The 20,437-nt window shown below is 40.2% G+C and overlaps 1 protein-coding gene across 1 annotated transcript; it reads right to left on the bottom strand.

Annotated features, from left to right (window-relative positions):
• Window positions 1-415: 415 nt before the first annotated feature.
• On the bottom strand, window positions 416-20,095 carry LOC111222494 (choline kinase alpha-like). Its single transcript, XM_022746250.1, has 12 exons — window positions 19,653-20,095; window positions 18,669-18,777; window positions 16,609-16,662; window positions 9,641-9,754; window positions 8,389-8,522; window positions 6,826-6,930; window positions 5,882-5,940; window positions 5,700-5,787; window positions 2,096-2,204; window positions 1,902-2,008; window positions 1,698-1,779; window positions 416-734 (listed from the first exon to the last, which is right to left on the bottom strand). Exons 1-12 carry the CDS (start codon window positions 19,886-19,888, stop codon window positions 675-677), a joined length of 1,257 nt encoding a protein of 418 aa, XP_022601971.1. The 5' UTR covers window positions 19,889-20,095; the 3' UTR covers window positions 416-674.
• Window positions 20,096-20,437: the final 342 nt, after the last annotated feature.

Here is a 20,437-nt window from a genome sequence, read left to right as displayed (position 1 = left end):
ATTAGAAGTAAGGGGGGGGGGGGGGGGGGCAGACCTAATTGTAATGTACATACGTGAAGTTTGATGTCTTTGATTTTGATTTTGTTAAGAGTTTAACCAGCTGCGCAGAAAACTCTTAACATACTTTGAGATACAACATAAACTGAATTTGCCCTGGCCTGAAGATCATGTAAAATACAACCATTTAAAAATGTAAAGTCAAACAAACTTGTGGTGTAGACATGAGTCTGTCCTGTTAAACAAGTAATGATTCCACCAGCCAACAAGTTAGCCTATCAGTAACAGGTAAGGCCAGGTTACTGGCACATTGAGTGTAACCAAAATCCACCTTAGTGATGAGGTTCAAACAAGTCAGAGGCAGAGAGCAGTTCTGACCTGTGATGAAGATTAGTACAAGTCAATGGTTTCTTTTCTCTTTTTTTTTTTTGGCTCTGAGGGAGTTACACAGTGTAAACTTCGAGCTGCTATGGATTGTGGAGCGTACTTTAAGCATCCTAGCCACGTGATCAAGTTTTGGCTTTGGTAAAGCGCAACACCAACACTAGCCAGCAAATCCTCTCGAGGCAGGGGGGTGTGAGTAAAGCGTGGATGGTGGAATCTTTATCAGTCCGTATGTCCTCCTCCCGCCGTTCGGCTGAACGTGTTGTCAATCCATCCAAATCATCTCACTCGCATTACACAGCCCAGATCTTCTTCTGCTGGAAGTAGGCATCAAATCTGGCCTGGGCGTACTCCTACAACACAGTCAAGTATACACAAACACATTATTGATTTGTAGACTTAATTGTAAATGGATAAAAATTGCCACTTTTGCCCATCAGTCTACACTCTATGACCGATAGCGACAAAATGAGAACCAAGACTGAAATCTCTCATTTACAAAAGTATTCAGGCCCTTAACTCAGTACTTTGTAGACGCCTCTTTGGCAGCAGTTACAGCTTCAAGTCTTCTTGGCAAAGTCTCTACAAGCTGGATTTGGGTAGTTCATCCAATTATTCCTGGCAGATCCTCTCAAGCTCCATCAGACTGGACGGGAAGTGTCTGTGAACTGCCACCTTCAGGTCTCTCCACTGATGTTCAATGGGGTTTAAGTCTGGGCTTTGGCTGGCAACTCAAGGACAGTCAGACACTTGTACCGAAGCCACTAAGGATTGTCTTGGCTGTGTGCTTTGGGTCATTGTCGTGCTAAAAGGTGAACCATTGCCCCAATCTCAGGAACTCTGGTGCAGGTTTTCTTCAAGGACCTCTCTGAGAAGCCCCCCCCCCCATAATGCTGTCGCGTCACCACGGAGGTCTACAGGGAATTCCTTGGACTTCATGGTTTGGTTTTTGTCCTGACATGCTGTGTAAATTGTGGGACCTTGTTTACACAGGTATGTGTGCCTTTCTTAACTATGTCCAATCATTTCAGTTTACCGAAGCTGGACTCCAGGGGTGCAACGGTAAAAAAACGAAATGGAAAAAAAATGAAAGAAAAAATGAATAAGGCTAGGTTAGGTTTCTTTTCATTTATTCTGTCTGAGTGCTTTTGTAAATAAGAGATTTCAGCTGGTTTAAAACAGATTTTCACTTTGTTATTATGGGTTATTGAGTGCAGATTGGTGGGCAAAATAGCTTTTTTTATCTATTAAAAAAACTCCTCTAACATGTTCTAAACAGAAACACAAAACATAAAAATAATAAAATTTTTACTCACCAGGTATCCGAACTTGATGGTGGAGAGCCGGGCCTGGATGATGGACCACAAGCCCCAAAAGAAGTGGGATGCCAGGGAGAACCTACATTCAAAAACACACTGTGTGAACACTGTGTTTTCTAATTGTTTCACTTTTTATATTATGCATTATATTGTATTGAAAATGCCTTATGGGTTTACACCCTGCTCTGTATCTGAGCTCACCTGTTGACTTCAATATACATCTCCTCCTTCAGTTTCATTTGGTCCTCTTCGCTCAGGTTGTCGAACCCTCTGTCAGACTCGCGCAGGTAGCTTTCAATGAAGTGGAGCTGCACAGAGACGTGACATGAAGTTCACACCGGTCAGCAGTCCATAAGCAAAACCAAATCAGTGTTAAAGTATGAACATATACACACCTGCTGGGCCTTTGAAGGGTAGTTCTGAGCGCTGACTCTGAAGAAAGGAAACTCATCACAGTTGTAGTCGTACATCCACTCACAGAAATGGTTGCCAATATCAAATCCCCTGCAAGGTTAACAGATGATAAGAGAATAAGAGATGATGACTGATGATGCCTTTACATTTCTTTTTTTTCTTACACTATGTGGCTTTGGTTGAAAAATAATGAATGAAATGTTGTGAAATGATATGTATATGCAGGAAAGCAGATTTGCTGAAGCTATTTGTAAATTGATACAAATTAATCATGGCCAATTTTGATAATTAATTATCAGTAAACTCATTTATCATGTAAAATATTAGACATTGATTACATTGTATAGCACACCGGTGTAAGTTGTATACCTATATTAGTCAGTAATTGTGACATTCATAGACTAAAGAACTAATCAGTTAATACAAATCATTAATAACTGATTAATTGCTTATAAAATAAATGTCAGTTGGAGTCCTAGAGAAAATTACTGTAAATTATCAAGTTGGAATATTGCTATGTGAAAGCAAACAAGTGGAGAAAACGTTCAGTTTCTATTAGCAGCAAAAGACAGGAATAGAAAATCACAAGTGAAAATAACACAGAGAACAGGGACGCTTGTTACAACGGCACCAACACTGTGTCTACATAGAAGGTAGCATTAGCAGCACGTTAGCAGACCAGCAGCAGCAACTCTGGTGTTCCATCTGTGTCTGCACCGGATGCATGCAAGCACAGTGTTGAGTTTGAGGTTTAGGGAAAGCTCTCAGAGCCAAATACATTTATACGGGGGTGTAGCTGGAGTAAAACCTGAGCAGTCGTGTGGCCTGTACAGACAAATGGACCGAGCGAATCTGTTCCGTCAGATGCAAGTGAAACGGACAACTGAAAAACTGTTTTCTGGGCTGTAAGAGTGCACAGCCTTGTCAGCAGCTCTGTGTAGCTATGTAGTGGTACCATGGCTCATCTTAGTTTAGTCAGGATGCTAAAGTTGCTAATTAGCACTTAAGACAAAGTAAAGCTAAGGGCTTTTGCAAATAATTGGTCATAAACCAAAGTACTGGACGGAGTCAGATCTGTCGGTGGCGCTGGATGAAACGTCGCCAGATCATCAGTCGGCTTCATTCTCTGATTTGTTCCTAGGTGTAGGGATATTTCAAAGTGGTTTCTATCCTGCTGCTGCGGCTAAAACTGTGATGAAAATATCTTCATTACAATGTGTAGTATACAGGACTGTCCATAAAACAAGCCTGGTTTTCTATTCAGGTAAATAAAGGCCTCTATTTAAGAACTTACAGTGTGTGCCCTCATCCTGTGATTTAGACCACAACACATGGACAGTGGCTTATGTGATCATGCCCTAATTTTGTACTTGCACGTTGATTCCCGTACTGCTATCAGCAGCTGTGAAAACCTTTTCCAACACAAACCCCCCCTGCGCTCTGGGGGAGTCTACGAGCTTGACTCATCCCCTTCTGTTTCCACTTCTAACGAATGGGGGAAAAAAGATCCATACCATGTGTGTCCATTTGTGGGCGTGCCCTTCCTGTAAATGCATGTATGTTGGCACATGTTCTCACATGTTTGGTATGTGTGCGCGGTCATTTGCGTACAGAGGGTCACATGTTCACTCTGCAGCATATGAGGAGACTTAAAGGGGCCACGCTGAAGGGAGTTGCAGGGGGGTGGTGGTGGTGGTGGGGGTCGGAGGTGGGAGTGTTTCTGTTTGTATGAGTGTGTGCAGGAGATAGCGAGAGAGAAAGAGGGAGACTTTCGTCTGAGATCCACTGTGATTTGAGGCCAGTGTGATTCATTCCCATGAATTTTCACATACAGACACATTTGAGGTCACTCAAAGGTGCAGAAAACAAGCGCTCCTTCAGATGCACAACCACAGAATTCTATTCTCAGTCTATTCCCAGTGCTTTGTGCATGACTGTACTACAAAATCCACTGCAACATCTCCAGGAGTAACAATGACAGATCTGGTTGAGTTGAAGCCTTTCCATTGCCTCCATCCTGTGTGTCCTCAATGGCCTGCCAAGTTCTGGTTACATAACATCTGCAGTGAATATTTCAGCAGAGGGAGGTGGCCATGATTTATGGCTATCATGGGGAAATACTGATGTATTCTTTTTTTCTCTCTCTCTCTCTCATTTTTCCTGTGATTTCGGTTCATTTCTGGCTCGATATCTAGGTTACTCTGTCTCTCTTTGTCTCTCACTCTCTCTTCACCTTCTGCCTCATTCTCAGCCTCCCTGAAAGGCGAGTGGGCAGTGATCATTACTGTCATTAATAGTGTTAGCTGGAAAAATATATTAAATGATTATATAAAAAAAATATAAAAATAATAGTAAAAAACTAAAAATAATAAAATAGAAATGTTTGAAAAGTGGCATTTTTAAATAATTTGTCTAAAATTAAATCAAAATGAACTTCCACAAAACTCTGTAGTTATTGTAATAGAAATGTTGATATAACATTAACCAACATACAAGTAGTTGGTTTTTATACATACAATCTATCCATATGATTATTCATTTAATACTGTCTTTACTTACTTAATATTTAACACATTCGGTTTCTATAGAAAAAGGTCTAGGTAAGGTGGAGCAGTGTTACAGCTGGACTTTATATTTCAGGCTGCAGATAGAGGCTGAGAATCAAGAGATTTCTGGTTATATAAAATGTGTTCCGCAAACTAGAAGGGAAAGACCAACAGCACTGAAATATCTGCTCTATTTACTGAGACTATGCATGAAAATGGAGTCTCACAGTTTGACTTATCTGACGACAGCATGCTGTGTAATAAACAGTGCAAAAAATAACTTTGGCAACCAAAGCCCAGCCCGAGTGCCTGCAAACTTCCTTCTTCCTTTAATTTAATTTCTTTGTGGAGGTCAACTGAGGAAAAAAAATTGTCCATTTCCTTTTCTGGTGGCCACTAGGAAACTATGAGTTTACCAGGTTACTTCTTCTTTCAGTAATTTTTAATGAGTTTTTCACCCAGTACTCATGACAGAGATGGCAATGACACTAAACACACCACTGTCAGAGCGTATAAATTTTCCCGCATTGGATTTAATCTAAAAGAAATCTTACAGCTATAAATCCAGTGTTGATATGCCAATACAGTAATATAATATAATAATATAATAAAACAGCTTCAAAATTTGGTTTACAAATCTAATAAAGACAGTCAAATATGTTCCACTGATAGTTATTTAAAAGCGTAGTCTTTAAGAATAAAACAGGCAATATTCTATATTTATGCCAATTTTAAGAAATCCCATAAAAGTACCAGAACCAACAATGTCTCTAAATATTTGACTGGCCATTCGTTCCTACTGAAGATGTACAGGTCATAAACATGTGATTTAATTTTTTAAATTGCTAAGTATTTACTTCAAACAGCTGAGCACTGTGGTTTTTAGGAGACACGATAACTATTTTTTACTGCAAACCAAATGTACCTACAAGTACAAATAAAGTAACCTGACCTGACCTGACCTGAGTAAACAGTACATATGTTGGGGACAAATACAGTGTTCAGCAGTACGACGCATTTACAGTGGTTGTCGACCTACCTGTAATTGTAGCTGCTGTACTCGAAGTCAATGAGCATCAGCTTCTGTTTGTCTGAGGTCTGGCGATCATTCAGCAGCAGGACGTTCCCTGAACACACACGTAAAAGTTTTTATTTTTTATTATTTTTTGTATAATGGCAAATAAATCTACAGCACAGAGTAGCGACTGATGTCTGTTTTACCTTCTTGACAGTCATTGTGGCAGAACACCACAGGAGAGTGAGTGGAATCCAGTAGAGACCTAAACATACACGGAAATCAAAAGGTGATAAATCAGCAGGGTTTAAGGAGCTCCTGTTGTGCATCTTCATACTGCATCCTGACCACTATGATCAATACACGTAAACATGAACCCATAACATTCTGGACAGTACCAAGGAAGTTTCGTCTCTGCTTCACTTTATTGTAAAACTGTTTAAGACCTTCGCAAATATTCTCCCAGCAGCTGACCCCAGGTAGACACTCAGTGCAACTAAGGGCACAATTTAAAAAAAATATGTCTGGAATGCAGTGAAAGCTCTTCAGGGACAACAGATGGTGGTTACTCAGGATTAATGACGTAAAACCACAAGAGCAGCTTGAACAAGTGGCTTGATCCCTTTACATTCACAGTGCTAAGGACAGGAAGAAAAGCCCCCATTACATGCTGCATGAAATCACAAAAAACCTACATAGCATAAAGTGTCGGAACAGGGTTCATGCAAATGCTTATATTTCTGCTTTTCAAAATAAAATTCAGATTCTGGTCACTGATCACTGGCTTTGATATTTCACTATGACACATCAGTTTTTCATTGCTCCAGTAACAAACTCTCTCATATCAGTCAGTGTTTAAAACATGAGCAGGTTGACGCTTTGTGATATTAAAGTCTGTGTGTGTGTGTGTGTGTGTGTGTGTGTGTGTGTGTGTGTGTGTGTGTGTGTGTGTGAGATCTCTTACATGTTCTTACTCGCTGGATAGTCTCAGGTTTTCTGAGGTAAACAGGGACCTACACATTCCATACATACTGTTGCATAACACACATGCCATGTTTGTGTGTGTGTGTGTGTGTGTGTGTGTGTGTGTGTGTGTGTGTGTGTGTGTGTGTGTGTGTGTGTGTGTGTGTATGTGTGTGTAGGAACATACTTGAGCAGATCCATTTCCTGTGGCAGGTTGTAGCTGAGCAGGCGGTTGAAGCGACGCAGGTGGGACTCTCTGGTGAAATTCAGCCTCATGACTTGGCTCAGGTACCTGGTGAGAACATTAACACACACACACACATATATAGTTACTCCATCATTCTCTCAATGACATTTTTATCTCTTATCTGATGAAGAAAGGTGATTTACTGTCGGGATCATGTGAGTGTTCCCTAAATGTCATGTCAACCTGACTCACTGATAAGAATGATGCCACATCTTGACAATCAATAGTTGTAAATGACTGATTGTCACCCCAGAGTATTGCTGATACAGCCTTATGGTGACTAATGTTGGCTAATGTCAACTAATGACAGTAGCATTGTTAGCTAAATAATGTTAGCTAATGTCAACTAAGGACAGTAGCATTGTTAGCTAAATAATGTTAGCTAATGTCAACTAAGGACAGTAGCATTGTTAGCTAAATAATGTTAGCTAATGTCAACTAACGACAGCAGCATTGTTAGCTAAATAATATTAGCTAATTTTAGCTAATGAAAGTAGCATTGTTTGTAAGCTAATGTTAGCTAGAGAGAGGGTATTAATCGCTTTTAAGCAGCCAAAGTTTGTCGCTAGGTGTATTTCTTTTCTTTCCTTTCTTTCTTTCTCTTTTCAAATGGAGGTACAATATAACCTGGTTCAAATTTTTTGTTACCATGTAAAAATGGCATTATGTAACTTTTTGAAATGTGTGTTTTTTTGTTTTTGTTTTTGTAAATATTGTTCAGCCCTACTTATCAGCACTGATAAGTCTAACTGATGACTTCATAAATTTTATCAGGGGAACAGATATTACAGGAAATTTAATTTTCTGCCATAAAACTGATAATCTTGATTAAGCCACTTTGTAAAAATTAAATCACCTGACAGCCTGGGTCCCCATGCTGTTGGCCTACTAAACTTCAAGGCTAAAACAGTATATGGAGATAAAGGACAGCAGCATCTGTGCTCGAATCATCTGAGGAATTCAGCACACCCACATACCAATCCCTGGGCAGATTTTGCTGTGGCAGATTGGGCTGGTGAGCTTTTGTAAATTCTGTTGAAAGTAAAATCCTACACTACTATATGCTACATATAATGTTTCTTATTTCTGAATCCGCAATCTTTTCTGATATGGATATTTACAAGATCAGTCACATGGCAGTACCAATGACTAATGTTTTTATTACATAATCTGGGAAGTTATAAAGCGGTATTTAAGTACCTTCACAGAAGATCAGTGGAACCGGACGATGGACTTTATCACCACACACTGACAAAACTTGCACAATGTAAACTATGTCAACAACTAAATAAACTTGAAAGCCACCTCAGACGGAAGTGCATGATTATGATTAGCCAACTGCCACCTCATCGATAACTAATCAGTGCTGTGACTTGTTTTCTTGGGATTCAAAGTTATTGACTGAGGAGCTTTTTTAAATCTGCTCAATTGACTTCCAAGTATTTTTGAAAACAAGACGAGACAAAAGACAGGGCAGGACAAGACAAGACTTAATTAACTCACTTGTCCATGGTCCCAAACAGCCACTTTGGCTCCTTGTTGAAGGGCATCCTCATTCCGTGAAACCTGGCCATCTTCTCTGCAACCTCGGCCGAGATGCTGGGGTCGCTTAACTCACAGGTGTCCAGTTTACGGCTCTGTCAACAGGATATCGTTACTGATTATTTTGTTCCAAACCACGATTTCCAGTATTTAACTGCATTCGGATAATTGTAAGATGGGCTTTCACTTTCTTGCAGTACACCCACGTTTAAATCTGTTTGAATGACCTGTGCCTGGTCTTTCATTCACAGTTTGATGTTAGCTACATGAAGCTAGGTGAGGTCAATATTATGTTCTTCCATGTGTAAAATGAATTGTGTAACACAGTGCTGTTTAAACACTGAAGATCAGATGTTTCATGGTTTGTGATTTCTCTGCGAACACCGATTTGTGACGGATCATTGAACAGTACACCACACACAAACACATTAACAAGCCATGTTGTATCATTTATTCCCAAGATGACCCTAAAGATAAGTAAGCGAGCACTTTTATTATATTGAGAATGAGCTGACACATCATCACTAGAGCTGCAAAGACTTGTCGATTAATTGATTAGTCAATCAACACAAAATTAATCTGCAACTATCTTAATAACCGAAGAATCATTTTAGTAATTTTTTAAAGCAAAAATGTGAAATATTTGCTGTTTCTAGCTTCTCAGATATGAAGATTTGATGCTTTTCTTTTTCACACATGAAAGTAAACTGAACATCTTTGGATTTTGGACTGTTGGTCAGACAGAACAACATGTATAATAAATTATAACAGACATTTTTCACTATCATCTGGCATTTTATAAAGATAACGACTAATCAATAATGACAATAATCTTGAATTGCAGCCCTAGTCATCACTTTTCTCTCACCTCATAAAGTGGTAAAATAACTATGACTGGGATATTATTTAATTTTTTTACTGCTAGTGCTGAACAAAACAATACTTTTTCCACTACCTAACTTTTTTAACTTGTATATTTACATGTATATTTCAGGTTACGGACACATTTTGCACAGTGAGTTTTGAGGTTCAAAATGCAGCCATGAACTTAACAAGGACAACAGACACGGCAATACCAGAAAACAGGAAACCTCTCTGTTGGGTCTCAACAAACATTTTGCCACAGAAGTTTCACAATGATTGAATTTCTCTCAGTAATGGAGTGCATAGGGTGTTCCTATTATTTTTCTCCACCCCTCACTCTTCGACTTACGGGGACGTACTGCTCCAGACGGCCCTGAGGGAAAATGCCATAGAGTTTCGGGCCCAACTCCCTCTCCGCCAAGATCGCAAACATCACACTCTCCAGCACCATGGCCTCTGCGCCCTGAAAACACACAACAGAAAGAAATTCTCAACAGCTCAGCATTTAAAGTATGGGAACAGTCTACATCACCACCATCACCACCTCCACCATCACACCACCCATCAGTGCTGTAAAATGCAATAAGAACAAAATGACAAAATGAGACAAAGAGCTTTTTTCTGGTCACAGTGTCTGGAAACATGAAAGTTAAGAGTGAGGTGTGGATTGAAACAATCATCCTGTCAGCCCCTTTCAGACACTATATCTGTGACGGCGCTTGGTTCTAGTTCAAGTAATGACTTTTCGGCTTTCGGGCATAGGTCGCTAGTCGACATCAAAGGATGGTAAAAGAGCGATTCTCATGAGATACGGCAGACCTGAGAGCAGTGAACAGGAAACAGAAAATGTCACCAAGGAAGGACCAGTGTTCACACAGGCTGTTTCTCAATGTCATTTCATAGTTGCCCCTGCCTCAGTAACCCCACTAGTGGTTGTCTGTAACCTCCCTCATATATTTTCTACCCACTTTACCACACAACAAGTTGCTGCAACAAGGCTTAAAATACAAAAAGTTATAGTTCTTACACTACATATGATGCGTATATTCACATGTGTGCATGCTTTATAATGTTATTGCTCTGTCTTCATATACTGCGCAGAACATTAGCAGGGTGAAGTGTTTGACTGAAAGGGGCTTAAAAGTGGGAAATCAGTGGGGGGAGGTTGGAGGTGAAGGATGGAGGAGTTTGAATGAGCAGACCTGCTGTGGTCGGGGTTAGTCGGGTTTACCTGTCAGAGTGGTGAGGAGAACACAAGAGGTAGATTAAAACTTCGTTTGAGAGTGGGCCCACTCAGAGGATCAGTCACTGTTGAAACTGTCGAAGCAGAGAGGACAGCCTTGTCTGTCTCCCTTTATCTTAGAGACAAACAAAATTCACACACCAACGCACGTCGCCTGGAGCCCAACAGGAGCTCAAGGTTAACTGGGAAACCTTCTCTCCAACTCTGACACAAAAATGTGTCCTGGAGGCTAAAACTGTGCACAGACTTCTCTTCAACTTGATTCTGATTTACTTTATTGTGTGTGTGTGTTGTGTGTGTGTGTGTGTGTGTGTGTGTGTGTGTGTGTGTTTTGCGTGTGCCGCAGACGACAGAAAACAAGACCAACCAGGTGAACAGCTCCAAGGCAGATTTATTCTGTGGGAAACTCAGATTTGTATCTCTTGGATTCAGACTTACAGTGAAGACACAAGTGGATTCACTGGTTTAGACGATTCACAGTTTTTTAGCCAAGTTACATTAAACCAACGAGAGCAGGAAGCTAAGAATGAACAAAATCTAGAGTTCTTGAAATAAAATACTGCAACCAAGCAAAACTAAAGTACCACTTGTTAATTAAATTCAGGCTAAGAATACTAACCTGTAGCTAGTTAGCTAGCAAGTGGCTAGCTAGCAAGAGTTATTTGCTATTTATATTTGTATTCATGTTTTGACTACAGTTCCTTGTATGGCATTAAACTCCGCCTACATTAAACATAAATTTTAAAAAACTTATTTTTTATTACTTAATGTGGTAGTTGTGAAACTACCACATCATTCAGGTCCAGGGACAACGTGTCCGATGACATAACTTTCACATGTCATGGTAATGTGACACAACCTGAGTCCTGTGTGGACCTTGGGTTAGAGTGCCTCTTTACTATGACTAATCTGAAGTAATTCAGATGTCGTCACACAATGCTAGTCCATCTACAATAGTCTGATTAATACGTGATCACCACCAATCACATTTGTTCAGGTTGTTGTAAATTACAATGTCACATTTCAGCACAATTTCTGCTGAAAATGAATTAATGCTATTTAAACACATTTATTTACGAATTATTCCCTGTATTTCTCACTGAAACCTTGTCAGTACAGACGGCAAGAGTTAGCATTAGCACAACCGCTAACACTGTGTCAGCCACTGCGAATAGTTGATTTCAGGATGTCATTTCCACATTTGCTGCAGTTTAATGTAACCCCCTGAATGGTTGCAGTAAAAGTCAGTTTAAAACATTGCAATTTTAACCCTGCTAAGTGAATAACCTTCAGATAAATTGCTGCAGAGACGGAGATTTGGATCCGAGCTCTGGAGTCCTTGGCCACGAGCCAGGGAATGTGTTTCACACTGACCGTCCAGCAGGAAACCAGCTCAAAGAAAACAATATTGCCACTTTATGACCTCCTAGATGTTGCACATGACTTTGAAACATGTTGCAAGTACATTTTTGAAAAATAAAAACAGTACTGAACCACCTGCAGAGAAGCTCTCTGAAGGAGGAGACGCTGATATCTCTGTCAAGAACTTTGAGGCAGTGTCTAATGAATCAAATTTTCTGCGGGGGTAAATAATAGTAAAGCCCTTTCTATTATAGACTGCTGTTAACCAGCTGACCTGTATCCCAGCTAGCAAGTTGTCAAATAGGTCTGCGACTAATCATTATTTTCATTATTCATTAATCTGCAAATTATTTACTTGAAAAATAAATTAATTGTTAATCAAGAAAATAATATTTGCTTAAAAAATGGCTAAAAAATGACTCAATTCTAAAAACAATTGAGTAATCAGCAAATCAAAATCTACTTTATCTAGGAACTGAGTTCTGTCGTCTGCAAACAATATGAACCTATGAACCATATTTCATTACATATAGCTAATTAAAGAAAGGAATATTCCCTCTAATTCATAAATTAGCACCCAGATAGTTTATTCAGTAGATCCCAACTGGATCAATCCACATTTAATCTTTTTTCAAAGCAAATAACCACACTCAAGCCCTTTTTTTCCCCCCTATCTACATAACGTCTCCATCAGCATTATGTTACCAATACAATGATACAGTGCACAATTTAGATATGCTTCAACATCTTGAACAAATAAAACATCTGTCTCCCGAACAGTGTGTTGCACATTCTGTTTCATTCCCAGGGTGTTTGCTCAGTGGATACTGCCAATGCTTATGTAACGCCTCATCTGCAGAATGCTGATCACATCCAGATTGAATCCTCCAACATGACTTATCCATATTACCATAATCGTCTTGACACACATACAGCTAGCCGACGGGCCAGCTGGCCGCCTAAAGCACAGCAGAGACTCAAACTCCCACGGGGTGTCGGATTAGAGGATGTGTCAACTCCTCTGAAGTATTTCACTGAGTCAGTGAGTGCATCATCATCTGACCTAAATCTGCAGCAGCCAGCCTGCATATGGACGACTGTATATTCAGAGCTTCGCTGGCTTGCCTTAACCTGCATTTGCTGCCAAGTTGACAGTCAGATCAAAGTATCAAGTTAGGGATTATCAAGTCTGTGCATGATCCCCATTAAAGTGATAACCTTTACAAACATGCTTCAGTCTTGGCATCTGTAGACAGGGTTGTCAATTCATTTTTCTTTAGATCTGTGCCAGAGATAACAACGTTGACTAATGACTCTTGTGTAATGCACTGATTTAAATTTAGCCTTAGTGATAAAGAGAAATAGGGCATACCAATAGTTGCACAGTGGCTCGAACTGGCAGCGTCAGTTACTGTACACTGAAATAATGTTGAAGGTCAAAAATTCAAATTTTCAAATGAAATAATAATGACTGAATATTAAAACTTAAAAACCTCAGCTCTCACTTAATCTGCTCTATCGGGACTGCGTGGGTTTGGTTAGATCGCATTTCAAATAACTGACGGTTATCACATTCTGACGGTCCTCCATTGACTTGCTATTTAGAGGCTGTTACAGTGTCCCACAGTGACTGTCTGACAGCCCTGCAGCCATCCATCAACCCCCGTTTCATTTCCTCTGACCTATTTTAAATGCTACTGTTTGTTTTAGCAGCCTGTTTGATTTGGCTCACTCTCCCACACAAGACCTCCACTCATTCAAATGTTAATTTTCAACCAGTCACTGTTCAGACAATGGATGTATTAAGAGAGGTGGATACGGCACCACCACTCAGCCCTGTTGCTAATGTGTCCCAGTGGACACTTGTGGTATTGCAAAGAAAAAATCCCCCATGGCCCAAAAGTGGCATTAATTAATTAATTAATCAATTCATGTATCTATCTTCTAACATTACCCAGGTATAGATCATGTGCTTGCTTAATGTTGTTGTTATGTCCGCTCGGCTTTTATTTCTACACTTTTTTTTTTTTTTACACTACCTCTTCCTGTTTGAGACATTTTTAAATTTGGTTTTCTCGCTTTTTGTTTGGAAACAAAAAAACAACTAGACCACATGATTTCGTTTTTGGTTTAGAATTAAATATAAAATAAAACCATATGAATTCGGTTTTTGGTTTCAAACTAGATTTTGATAAAAGTTTTTGCCAAAAACCAAACTGGACCATTTTGCCATTTTGATTGTTCTTTGAACGTTTTTTTCTGTTTTGGTTTGAAAACAAATAACAGATTTAGGTTTTTTGTTCCTTTTTAAATTACAAATGAATTACGGATTATCTGATGATACCCAGACCGTAGGCACCGTTTGTGAGTGACCTATCCAGTTCCTATAATACATCCATGGTTCAGACAGGAATTTCGACATTCCTAACAATGTAAATCTGAATGTCCTTCTTGAATGAGTAGGTGGTCCCACTATTTCTGTCATTTCAACCCCCATACCACATTCAGTCTGACAGCTGATGTAGCCGCTGGGATCAGGTTCTTTTTGGATATTTGATTACGTGTTAATCTCAATGTTCACACTGGTCCCGTATCAGCGCTGCCGCTCTGTTGTGAGATATTTAGCAGCTGGCCGTGGACTGATGCAGCAGGTGCACTATGAGCTGTCGACAGCTGATGCTTTAACCTCGTTACTTATCTCTTCTGTTATGTGTGTCAGTAATCCAGTCAAGGGGACAGATTATTTAGTACAAACCGGTCACATCCACCTGAACTGAGCAGAACTACTGTCACACATTTGTTCCAGTCATCTGTGAACAGCAGTGAACTCATGTCAAAGGACAGTGATGAGGACTTGAAGCCGCTAGTCCCTTCCCATGGCTCAGTCACCCTAAAACAGAGGCCTCAACCCTGCTATGGAAACTCAAAGACTGCTTCTCCACCACTGAGACAACCACCCCTCATCATACAGATAAAGAAAAAAATTACATGGTATTTTGTGTGTGTTACATAACATGGACTGTTATGTAACACCCACCGACCACCCACTGTAGTTTTTACTCTCTGTACATAGGTAGATAATGTGTTTTGAAAACACTGATAAGATATTATTACATGCATGTAAACTCAACAAAACTGGTAACGGTGAAGCTGGTATCGAATCATTTTTGATAGCATTATTAATAGCCTATTTGAGTGTAAGAAATCTGATAACGATACATCAACCGATAATCTTTTTAAACACATAACATGAAGATACATTCTTTATGAGTATCCTTTACATTTGGTTATTATATTATTGTGACCAAGACATGTACGAGGTATTTTAGACTTTAGACGAAATTCAATGGTCTAACTGTCCTACTTAACCTCACCAACCAATCATTAACAGTGCATGTGTCTGCAGTTTTCCATTTGTCAAGGAAAATAAATCCTTGGTCCAGTGTTTTATAGCTGGGAAGTGTGTTTATAGTTTAGCCTATAATGTTCACTTTACAGAATTTTATCATTTTTATATGTTTCCTTGGATAAATTCTTTAGCACAATATGAAACGTTGGTATTTACCTGATGTGGTGGAATCATCAAGAATCTAACTGAATCAAATCAAAATGAATAAATTCTGGTCTTCGTGAATCGAAATTCAATCGGTGCTGATATCCAGCGCCGTTTACCTTCAGTCACTGTATCTGTTAACGTGCATCATTCAAGATGGCAACATAAATAATGAACAGAAAATGTTTTCCTGCAGCTTGCACAGTATGGATAGACAGGGATCTAGTGGTTACTGTCATTTGCACACTGTGTATTCTTCATTTGCATCTAATGTGTATCTTACACGTGTGCTACTATGCTGCTGTGACATCTGAAATCTCCTCAAAGGGATTAATACAACGTCATCCTATCTAATCCAAATAGGATTTACTTTGACCAGACAGCGCTATGAGAGAAGGTGGATCTATGCGAGGCTATCCTAAGACACTGACCCCGGGTCAGTTCTGCATTAGCGTGACTTCTAACCGAAGGCAACACTCCCCTCCACCCAAACTAGTAGCATTCTTATCAATATAAACATGCCAGAGTGAAAACAAAGCTCAATGGCTGACGGCGTCTCACCTCGATGAGTAAGCTTTGACTCAGACTCATCATGTGAGGGTTAAGGGTTGGGGATCTCATGATCATGATGCAGGGTCAGTGAGAATAAGGCTTGGCAGCGACTCAAGCTGCCGGCAGTGACTCAACTACATAACATTGTTATTATGCTTCCGGTTCTTTTATTGTCTGTTGGTACATACTGTCTCGTGTTTCCAACAGAATCTCCTCAGTTGAAATTTGCTGTTGAATTCAAGCCGGACGAGGTCGTCTTACCACAATAAGAGTCTTTAAATCAGTTTTGTTTCATGCATAAGCTGCCTCTACTGAACCGAATCTGTTCCTGTAGAAGTGTAGTCATGCACTGTGCCAAGGGTTAGAAATGTGAATCCTGGTGTTAAATCAAAAATCAAAGACTCAGGGGTGTTAAAGAGGTTCAGCCTTCTCTGCGATTTCTCTAATGGACTGAAGAGAAATCGAGGTATAATCAAGATGAGGAAGAAACCCCCGAGTGAGAAGGAGAATTTAGGAAAACAAAATGGTGGGTGTTGTGGTGACTGGATGGACACTAGGTAAGACTGTGCAGAGGTGCTGGATGGTGGCACCATCATCGGTTACTTACTTGGAAGTGATTTTCTTTGTTTGACTGTCGGGAATCCCCTTTATTACAGGACATCTATCAACAAAAGAAAAAGGAAAGAACTATCCATGAATACATGTGAAGCGGTTCATGAGCGTCCAACATCAAAAAACCTAGCCATGCCTGCAGTGCAGACAGTACAGTATGAGTTCAGAGATACACCAAGTCTTTCGAACTGAGGATTGTTCAGACTAATCGCCGCGTTACCCTGACTACCAGCCAGAAAGAGAGACCAGAGACAGAAGTGGGATACTGCGGATAGAAGTTACCTCTGGGGAGGAGGGATAAAGCTATTTTCTATTAGCTGTGTTTATTTTCCGGCATGCTATTCACATTTCTCCATTACTGAGAAACGCTGTGTCCGGTGCAGTCGGGGTTTGTTTAATCATTAGTATCTGTGCACTCCGACTATGACATCTGAGTTCCTTAATCATATTAGCTTTTTGATGAGACATCACTAATTCCTGAGAGGCGGCCCTGTCATGACGGAGATGGAGACAGTCGCCATGGTGAAGGACATAGTGCCTTTGCTCTCTCGGACATCCCGAGCAATAAAAGCTAACCGCTTATAGCAATTTACGCCGACTTTAGTTAATACTTAATGCAGGTCTCAATCAGGCCAGCGGTTAATGCGCACACAAAAATGAATTGGGCTCAGACAGCAGCCCATGTCTCCGCGTCTTTGTTTTGGCTCTGTCTTTTATTTATCAACGGAGGCCGGAACAAACAGCATGTGCTACAAACACCTCAAATGATGAAATGCCGGCAGGAGATTAGAAAATGCAGTTTTCAGGAATCTTGTGCAAATGTTTTTAAGTCCTTGACCCTCTTGACACTCAGTATTTGCAGGTGAAATCAATCGGGGGTGTGATGGTGACTAAACAATGATCTGCTACACTTAGCAATACCGCAGAAATCGTCTGCCTTAACTAGGGTAGCTGGGATCATGACCTCTAGACACACTAGCCACGTCATCTTAGGAGATAAAGATATCTCTTTGAGTTAACTGCAACCGCTGTTGAGGTGCATGGAAAGGCATTATCTATCTGCTTTTTTGTGCAAACTGTGAAGCAACAATGAGCCAAATCGCACACAGGCTAATGACTTTCCTTGTTGTGGTTTTTTTTTTCAGCTGAGCAATCTGCAAATGTGCAGATTCATCTTCAGGCTCCTCTATTTGTCGACTAGCTCAGAAACTCAGCTGACTTCTTAATGACGAGGAAAACAACAGACAGGGATTGAGAGAAGAAAAGAGACGGACAGGAGAGGTGTTTCAACACTTTGTTTTCCCTCCATACTGTGTCTTCCCAGCGTTGGCGGCCATGTCTGTGCTACATTAAGTGTGTGTTAACGTCTTTGTATTAGGCTGAGATTTCAGAGATCTCATACTGTACCGTGTTTTTTGGTGGGTTCACCTGGGAACAAGAGTGCCCAAGGCACGCTCCTTTGGGAAGCCTACGGCAAAGAACACATGCATGTACAGCCATGGGGGTACATCACCATGTACAACAATGGCTAACACGCACACACACATACATACATACACACACACACACACGCATGAAAGCATAACTGCACATGCATACACTAACATAAGCATATGCACAGATGCTACAGATGCACACACACACAACAACAACCTCTGGTGGTGACACTGTCACATCACACAGTTGTGTGTATTATCTTTTTTGTTATTGTCTGCCCTCTGCGATTATCAACTCAAGCAGTAACGTAACCTTTGACCCCATTTACATGTCATCACTGTGATAAAAACTGTGAGTCATTCTTATAGTTTTAACTTTAAAGGTAAACAGTGTATGATTTTCACATTTCTGCTGTTATGTGTGTGCTGGATAGCAGCACCTATCTACATTAAAAGCAGCTTCACTTTAATAATTACATGCTGGTAACTGCACACTACTGGGAGAGGCTATTTCTCACATACAACACAACCTGTTTGGCTTACTTGTAAGTCTGTTTGTTTAGTAAAACAACAGTGTCCAGCTGTTTGTCTAAGACAAGTGATCAGATGTGGCTCTCACCTGCAGGATGGCCCCATAGAGGCGCAGCAGGATGCTCCTTGGCTCGTCCCCAACAGTGTCCAGGCTGTCAGGGAGGCTGCACAGGAAGAGCTTGTTGCTCAGACCACCCCTGGAGAAAGAGAGTCACACAGTCAGTAAATATGACTACATGAGGGACACGTGTTTTGTCATTCTCATTAACAATTTGCTGTAAGTTCAGACACCTTGATGTTTTTTAGTTATGGGTTCAAAGAGGTTTTTATGGATCTTACAACAATCTTCATATATCTCTCTAATATACCCATAAAAATAAAATAAGAACTCACTTAGTCAAATCTTATCTAGCTCAACCATTTCTTCCTTAACATAAACTGTTGATATAAATTTGTTTTTTTTGTTTTTTTAAAAGAACACAATCAGAAGAGCTTTTATTTTGAAAAACAAAACCTTCCTGGAAAGAAAACAACTAAAATAGCAGCTAAAGCAATTGGGGCCAAATGATCATCTTTACTGGCCCCTCAATATCCTAGAAACATCTATTTTAAGGGAAAGTCCAGCTTTGTACAGAATATACCAGTAGTTTTTAAACAGTAAAGTCAGTATTCAATGACTGAGACATGATTGGTGTCAGTTTTTGGGGTTGTTTCGTGGAATATGAATTAATAACTACTCGCTAGAAATTAATTTATAGTGTGATAAGTAAAATAGCCATGTTTTGTTATCGTTGTCCTCGTTCCGGTATCGGCTGTGTAGCTCACTGTGCAGCTGCGTCATTTGTGTGAGGATGACATCATTAAAGTCTGTCCAGTTTAAAGGGAGAGTGGATCTGTTTCACATATTAACACTTAAATGAATAGCAAAATGCAAAATGCAAAAAAAAAAAATCCTGTATTTTTAGCCTTTTAGAGACTAGACAGCAGCTAAATACAGCAGCAGCATCATGACACTAGCTTCAACCAACTGGGCCCTATTTCTATCAAACAAGCACAAGTGAACACATTGTACCTTATGATGGTGATATGGAAATCGTCCTCAGCCAGGCTTTTCCAGGCTCCGTGGAGGAACTCTCTGCACCACAGATAAGCTTTGCGTTGGGTGTCCAGGTCGGGCCGGTCGGGGCAGACCAGATCCTTACAGTCCTCCTGAGTGTCGGGCTGGACCTGCAAGGCGTTCTCGGTCACCAGCAGACCCAGCGACATGGAGGGGGATGAAGAAACCCCGTTGATAAATTTGGTTTTCATTTTGGCTTTTCAAAAAAGAAATAAAAGAATACTCTGAGCTGAAGGCCCCCTCCCTCTGGTTTATTTCGGTTGCTCGGTTACAAATGTCTTTTTCTCTCAGTAAATTAATGGAGGTGCTGTAGTTTGTTTCTTTGTCTTTATTTTTCGTTGGTAAAATGCGTGTCGTTGAGGAGTCAGATCACGGAGACTAGCAGCAGCAGCAGCGGCACCGTTCACTTGCAAGGAATGAATAATTACTAGGAGGTACGCGCCTAGTAACATGGACCGTGTGCAGGGTGGGGAGGAGGGAGAGGTCACATGACACGTCCGCGCCCCTTCTCCTCCCTGATAGGCTGACTCAGACACAGCCCTGCAGGTCCCAAAACAAAACTCACGGTGCCTTCGGGGACTATCGGACATATCGACGAATTTTCTGTAGCATATCGCACTGTTCCCTTCATATATTACCATTGTCAATAAAGTAAAAAAAAAAGAAAAATATTTGAATTAAATAAAATATTTTAATATGTATACATCAGTAGTCTATTATTAACATTTTTTTGTGTATAC

This window comes from Seriola dumerili, unplaced genomic scaffold (genome assembly GCF_002260705.1).
Source record: "Seriola dumerili isolate Sdu_G_001 unplaced genomic scaffold, Sdu_1.0 BDQW01000097.1, whole genome shotgun sequence".
NCBI lineage: Eukaryota > Metazoa > Chordata > Actinopteri > Carangiformes > Carangidae > Seriola > Seriola dumerili.
The sequence above is the reverse complement of the archived record's forward strand: the minus strand, read 5'-3'. Positions and strand labels throughout refer to the sequence as shown.